This window comes from Anneissia japonica, unplaced genomic scaffold (genome assembly GCF_011630105.1).
Source record: "Anneissia japonica isolate Jap-2015-1 unplaced genomic scaffold, ASM1163010v1 scaffold987_len1640505_cov201, whole genome shotgun sequence".
Taxonomy (NCBI): Eukaryota; Metazoa; Echinodermata; class Crinoidea; order Comatulida; family Comatulidae; genus Anneissia; species Anneissia japonica.
In genome coordinates, this window is record NW_022714175.1 from 424,493 (window position 1) to 430,933 (window position 6,441).

The window sequence follows — 6,441 nt, forward strand, 5'->3', positions numbered from 1 at the left end:
TTGGACTCGAATTCAACCCTGGCCATCAGGCGCAAGCTCGGTGGTCTAGAGGTATGATGCCAGGCTAGTAATCTGGAGATCGTGGGTTCGAGTCCCACCCGAGAACAACTTGCGATTTTTTTCGCAATTGTTTTCAAACGTACTGAGTATTCAGTACATTTCCACGTCAGGTAGGGAAAAAATTACACCTCTAAATATGATTATGGTTACACATGTAAAGTTAATAATATAAACGTATGTAAGTATGGTTCATTATTGCATAATAGACACTGTGATAAGGGGCATCTCAAATAAAGGTACATGAATGGTAATATTTGAGTCGGTAGTAATTTCAGTGGCGTATCTATGGGTGCCCGGGGAGGGGTACACGCCCCTCCAAAAATTACTTGTCCCCAGCCGCCCCCTCCCCAAAACTCACTTGCAAGTATTTAAAAATCACCTAAAATCACCTTATTTTGCGAGTTAACGCCCCTCAACTGATCATCGAGCCCCCCCACCTTTTACCTTCGCGCACCCATCAGCACCCCATTTTCAAGACTTCTAGATGCGCCACTGAGTAATTTACCCGTTGAACTCTCGTTAAAAAATGAATGTTGCATCATACGATGTAGCAAGAGGATGAAAGTGGCTAGCAGTGAGTGATTGAGTCGTTTTCAATTCACACGAACAAAAACGCAATATATACATTACCGTCGGATACAAACACACCGGCTTGGATAGGCTGTTCTCCAATGTAGTTGCCAATATTTATGGGACCTAAATTCACAAGACACAGACTAGCCCATCATAATCGTATAAATAGCAGCTTCGGAAACAACTACGGCTAAATCTACAAATTCGTAATGGGCATGCGCAGAAACATGCTCTCACCTGTTACTGTATGTAAATTACATTGTAAAAGGTTGATAGAGAGTGCTGTAATCATAACCAGGACACCAGGAAGCTCCAATTAAATTTCAACATTCATCCTTTGTCGAGTTTGTTTCGACTAGCTGTAGTTGTTTCCTCACTTGTTTTATAAAGCTACATAACCTACCATCCGAGAAGAACATGCCAACTTCTATTGGTTTCTCATGCTCCCGGTATCCAATATTAATACGAGCTGGTCCTGTTTTTTGAATTGATAATTGAGGTAAACTAAGCACATGAATGTTATAATTAACCTATCAGTGGTGGATCCAGGAGTGGCGAAAGCCCCTCCCCTCCCTCCATCCATCTTTTCAACTTCTCGCTAGCAATCGAAGTCTCTAACGATGTGTGAAATTATTTGTAGATTTGGACCCGACACTTCCCACTTCGGACCACAGGTCCGTGGGTTGGCACTCCGTGCCAAGTCTTGGCAAATCATCCTGGATCCGCCCCTGATCTATATTTGATGCCATAGTATTTTCAACATTTTAAGATTAAAACGATATAAAATATTTAATAAATTAGGCTCTTATGATTTTTGCATGTACAGTACAATACTTAAGTATGGTATAAAATTTGTAAAATATAGGCCTATATAATAATATTAATTATATCGACATTTTTATCTAATATTTTGTGGTTTAGAAAATGAAGGAAAACTTTATAATATATATAGAGGTGGAGGCCTAATTAGTCTAGCCTATCCACTGACCTTCATGCACGTTCAGGAAATGCCCTATTCCGTGTCCAGTTCCGTGTAGATAGTCTAGTCCGTTAGCCCAGAGAGGCGCACGAGCAATAGCATCAATATCACGACCTGAGAGTAAATAATATTAGGTCTATCATGTAAAATACAGTTGAACCCCTAATTGGGAAAATTAAACACCCCTATTGGACACACCTATTCAGTATACAACCCTATTAAGGGGGCACTTTGTTGGCCGTGAAAAATTGGAAGTATATCTTTTAACATTATATAGCGAACCCTATTCAGAAGACATCCCTATTAAAGGGACACATTTTTGGTCCTGAAGGTGTCCCATTAATTAGGGGTTCTATTATAGTTTAAAAGTGCCATTGAGGGCGATATTCATAGTAAATAGACACATGCCTACGATGATACTATTTGGATGTACAATACAAATTAATATGAGAGTTCGGATTGAAAAATGTTTATTACCATAAACACCGGTTCTAAAAACAGTTCGGCATAGATCTATGGCTCCCATCAGAACGCGTGTGTAGGCATCCTGTAAAAAAAAGACATGCGCATTAGAGTTATAGATTTTCAACATTTTAGTGAATCGTGGTGTTTTCTTATTCAATCCTCCATAAGTGAATGGAATCACTACCGTACAGTATTTCAAAATGAAGACAATGACCATTTGAAATAGCTCATATTAAACAGTGAAATTACACTGTAATTTCACGGTTCCCTTGTTATATACAAGACTATCATCGTTGTTCGAAGGTTTGCATTGCGAAGTAATAATATAATATTAAGTGCTTGTGGTACACCAGGTAGATAGTACTGATCAGAACTGTTGGTTTTGTTGACAATGTTTCGATGTTTCGATTGATTAGCTTCAATCAACTGTCAACGTTTAGTGAATCATGAAGGTATCTTTATGCCTCCATGAGTGAAGGAAGTTACTACAGTGACAATATCCTCATTACCATCAATAATCTCATCGTCGTGACCACTGTCGTGAAATTTGCCTCATCATCTTGATCATCATCCTCCTCATCACCACCGTCGTCGTCAACACCATCATCATGATCATAATCATCACCATCATCCTCACCTTTCAACCATTCTCTGGCTCAGAGGCCGATCGATTAATTTTCGTTAAGGGGTGGGCTACTAAAAATTTCAAATTGTTTGAATTAACACTAACCTCAGCCCACTGACGTTGTTGTACCCACATGACGGTGTAGTTGATAAACTAATATTTTTAGAGATCTTCAATACAAATTTTAACTTAGGCCAACCTATGTTTTCACATTCATAAAAAGAGCATGTATGTTCACCATGTTAAGGAGTTACAGCCTGTTTATTCCCTTTCTAAATCCGCCACTACATTGGCTTTACATTAAACGAATAATTACCTTCTGAAAATCCGTTGGTGTACCAAAGTGAAAGGTTCTTGTGATATCCGTAGTACCATCACTTATTAAAAAAAATTACAATTATATAGAATATTTTAATTAAATGTATTTAAACAGTGGCCATATTATTCCTAAATAAATGTTTCTTCTCAGGTGTTAACACTATTATACAAATCTTTTGGTTTTATTTATTAAAGTTTAATCACATTAGGTTTTGCTAATTTTTTTTTATCTTTAATCAATTATTATTTATAACAGTTACTTATAAATGGAGAATAACTCACAGATATTGTCCACCAGAATCCAGCAAGTACGTGCTTGCTTTTGAGATGGCCTTGTTTGTTGCTTCAGATGAACTATAATGGAGAAAGACACAAGGTGTGATATAGCTATAACGGTTGTTGGGTGTGGGTGCCGGGTGCGTATACGTCTTCCTAGTCATGTTCTGATAGGTCAGTAGTAAAGTTGTCACTTTAGAAGTGTCTATTTATACTTTGTTTGCCATGATTATACGAATGGTTTAATAATATCACGTACCTATAGTGAATCACAGCCCCGTTTGCACCAAATCCAGAAATCGTCTCAAAACTGAGACCCTTAAAGTATTCTTTTTTCCTGTAAGTACAGAAAATATAATATTATATCCACAAAATCAGCCAGGCGGGTAAATCAATGAAAAAAAATCAATAATCCAATCAGTTCATCAATCGATCAATCAATCAATCAATCAATCTTCGGATATTTATTAAATTAAATTTTTATATTGTTTCTACTCACTCCCTGAAAGTATATAGCTTTTCCTGCGCACTCAGTTCACTTAACTTATTGATGTCGCCCGTTTCTGGATCCTTAAAAAATAAGAAAATAATATGAATATGTTCGTTGGAAAAAATGTTGATAGTTTCAATGTTAATTTTACCACTCATGGGCCTATTTTAAAGACCATTAGACTCAAAGTCATAACACAAAATATATATAAAACCCGTTGCTTAAAAGGACAAACTGCGTCGTTTTGGAAGTTATGATAATTATAGAATTTAACATTTTAAATGGGATGAACAATTCGATAATTCAATTTGTAAAGGTTGTTTTTTTTTCCAGCATAAGCAAAAAATATAGAATTGCAAGATGTTCTACTGGGCCTTTTTGTGTTTCATAATGTATGCACATATATGTAAATTATCCAATCGAAATGTGTATAGCTCACTTCTAATTTGTCAACTTCTTTTTCAAGCCAAGCAGCAAATTCAATGATGGCTGCCGAATCGCGTATCTATGAAGGAAAAAAAAGTATTAAAAAATGAGTTTTGATAGAGCGCAACATCACTGTGATCAGGCTGTGACTAATAACCGTTCCAATAATCCCCGGCCGTAGATACTGTTCAGGGGTGGATTTTTTTTTTGCCCCCCCCCCCCCACTTTGGAAAGAAAAAAAAGAAAGAAAAAAGTGATCGCCCAAAACGCATCAGAGGTTATTTTGGGGTATCTAGAAAACAAAATTTCGCGGGGGAATACCCCCGGACCCACTAGGGTAGTGTTGTCTCGATCAGCCCCAATTTCGCCCCCTCCCCTCTTTTGGACATCCCTGGATCCGCCCCTGCTGTTGCTAAGGTCTCAAAAAACGAGAGCGCAATTATATATACGTAACCACTGTGTGCTTGCTTAAACCATGTGGGTAATAGGTTAAATTCTATCGGTATTGTTGCTCTCTTTTCGTTGGTCGCGTCAGTTTGGCTATAGGCTTGTTGTTTACACTTAAGCCTATGGAAACATATATGCCGATGTAGATCCACCGACACAACGTACCCTGTGATTTTAGATCTATGTTGAATTAAAATATAAAATAGTAATAATAATTTGAACAATTATTAAACGCTCTTACACAGATTGTCTTACAGCGCTAATTATATCTATATTCAACAAATTTAAACGATAACAATTTTAACACATACATGGGCATTTCTCATGCCTTCTTGTTCAGTTGGATTTTTTACAGCTTTCATGAGTAGTATAGGAGAATCTTCAACATATCTTTTATCCTGCAAATACAAACAAATGCCAATAGTAAAATATGCATCACTTTTTGTAGGCTTATTTTCGTTGTGGAGAGTCGTATGAACTAATCTTGTTAATTCCTTTAATAGTGTTCATTATACTACAACTCTTGATAGATCATACCTCGTCTACTCTTTTGTAAACAGCGTAACTTGCAGATGCGTCACTAACCCAAGTTTGGTCATCATTTAATTTCTCAACGTCAACTAAGAAATCTTCGTATGAATGTAGCTGAACACAAAGATTTCCAGCTGAAAATAAATGAAAAAAAAAACAAAAAACAACTAAAACAAAAAAACTTTGTCCAGACTATCAAACCGTTACTTTGACAAAAAAATCCGTTGTACGCCCATGTCATGATGTGCGTATGATGTCATGATGTGCGTATGATGTGATGTCATCATGACCATATTTAGGCATGTCACATGTTTTCCTCAAATAAAATTTGATAGTCTGGACAGGGCTTTAAAGACATATCGTCTGCGATGAGCTAAAATTGAAAATTAAATTCAATATTGGATTGTTTATTTAGATATATTCGGTAACGTTATGCTGCCACCTTTAGGTAATCCATTGAGTTTGCTGCCTAAATAGAGAAGGTTGTATGAATACAGACATGTCCGGAAAATTAATAAAATTCAGCTTTCGAAAGTCGTTAAAATAATTCGACTCCCAAGATATACACATATGGACCTATAATAATATCTACGGGACTTGGATAATACTCTACGGTTTGTTCTGCTATCTGCATGATAGTGAACATTATTCTATTCAGATTTTTAATTGTTATTTGTAAATTGGACAAATCTTTATTTTTATGCAAATTATATACATTTTTATAATTTTAATTGACCTATCTCCGATGGTAAAACGGCTCTGTAGAGGTGCGTGTTCACTTGTTCTGTACTTGCTTTTATGGTGTTTTTTGTTTTGTTTTGTTTTTATTTGATCCAGTTAACGTTGAATAAAATAAATAATTACTTACAGCATTCGTCATCTCCGCCGTTAACTTGTAGGTGCTCTCTGATATCATATGTTAGTCGATCAGACGTGTTGTACAAATAAAGCCTGAAACAAACATTTTTCTTCAATTTTTGAATTTATTTGATAAGAATATTGTAAGCATTAGTTGGGTTTATCGCACTTAAACAGAAAAAAAAAGTGGTACGACACATGGAATGGGGTTAATACTAATAGTATCACTCAATGTACAGTACAAACTTTGGCATAAGCAAACCAAGATGTATTGAAACGCTATGACCAGTCCAATGTTCTTCCGTTTCTCATAAAATAATGAAAGCGGTTGTGGTTATAGAATTTAAGTACGGTAATCTTTATCCTTAGTTTATTCATCACACACACACACAC

The 6,441-nt window shown here is 36.1% G+C and overlaps 2 protein-coding genes and 1 non-coding gene across 3 annotated transcripts in view; 1 reads left to right on the plus strand and 2 right to left on the minus strand.

Moving 5' to 3' along the window:
- Window positions 1-5,318, minus strand: part of LOC117108942 (xaa-Pro aminopeptidase 1-like) — a 9,648-nt gene extending 4,330 nt beyond the window's left edge. The window contains exons 1-10 of the mRNA XM_033251130.1: window positions 5,197-5,318; window positions 4,971-5,057; window positions 4,226-4,291; window positions 3,796-3,866; window positions 3,556-3,633; window positions 3,303-3,374; window positions 3,019-3,079; window positions 2,090-2,159; window positions 1,622-1,726; window positions 691-756 (exon numbers count right to left, since the gene is read on the minus strand). Of these exons, the coding sequence (XP_033107021.1) occupies window positions 691-756; window positions 1,622-1,726; window positions 2,090-2,159; window positions 3,019-3,079; window positions 3,303-3,374; window positions 3,556-3,633; window positions 3,796-3,866; window positions 4,226-4,291; window positions 4,971-5,021 (640 nt within the window). The 5' untranslated portion in view covers window positions 5,022-5,057; window positions 5,197-5,318. The remainder of the gene's footprint in view (window positions 1-690; window positions 757-1,621; window positions 1,727-2,089; window positions 2,160-3,018; window positions 3,080-3,302; window positions 3,375-3,555; window positions 3,634-3,795; window positions 3,867-4,225; window positions 4,292-4,970; window positions 5,058-5,196) is intronic.
- Trnat-agu lies at window positions 36-107 on the plus strand. Its single transcript has one exon. It is a non-coding gene; the product is annotated as a tRNA-Thr (tRNA).
- The window catches only part of LOC117108924 (xaa-Pro aminopeptidase 2-like), a 3,192-nt gene continuing 1,941 nt past the window's right edge, over window positions 5,191-6,441 (minus strand). The window contains exon 4 of the mRNA XM_033251106.1: window positions 5,191-5,324. Coding sequence (XP_033106997.1) covers window positions 5,191-5,324 — 134 coding nt within the window. The remainder of the gene's footprint in view (window positions 5,325-6,441) is intronic.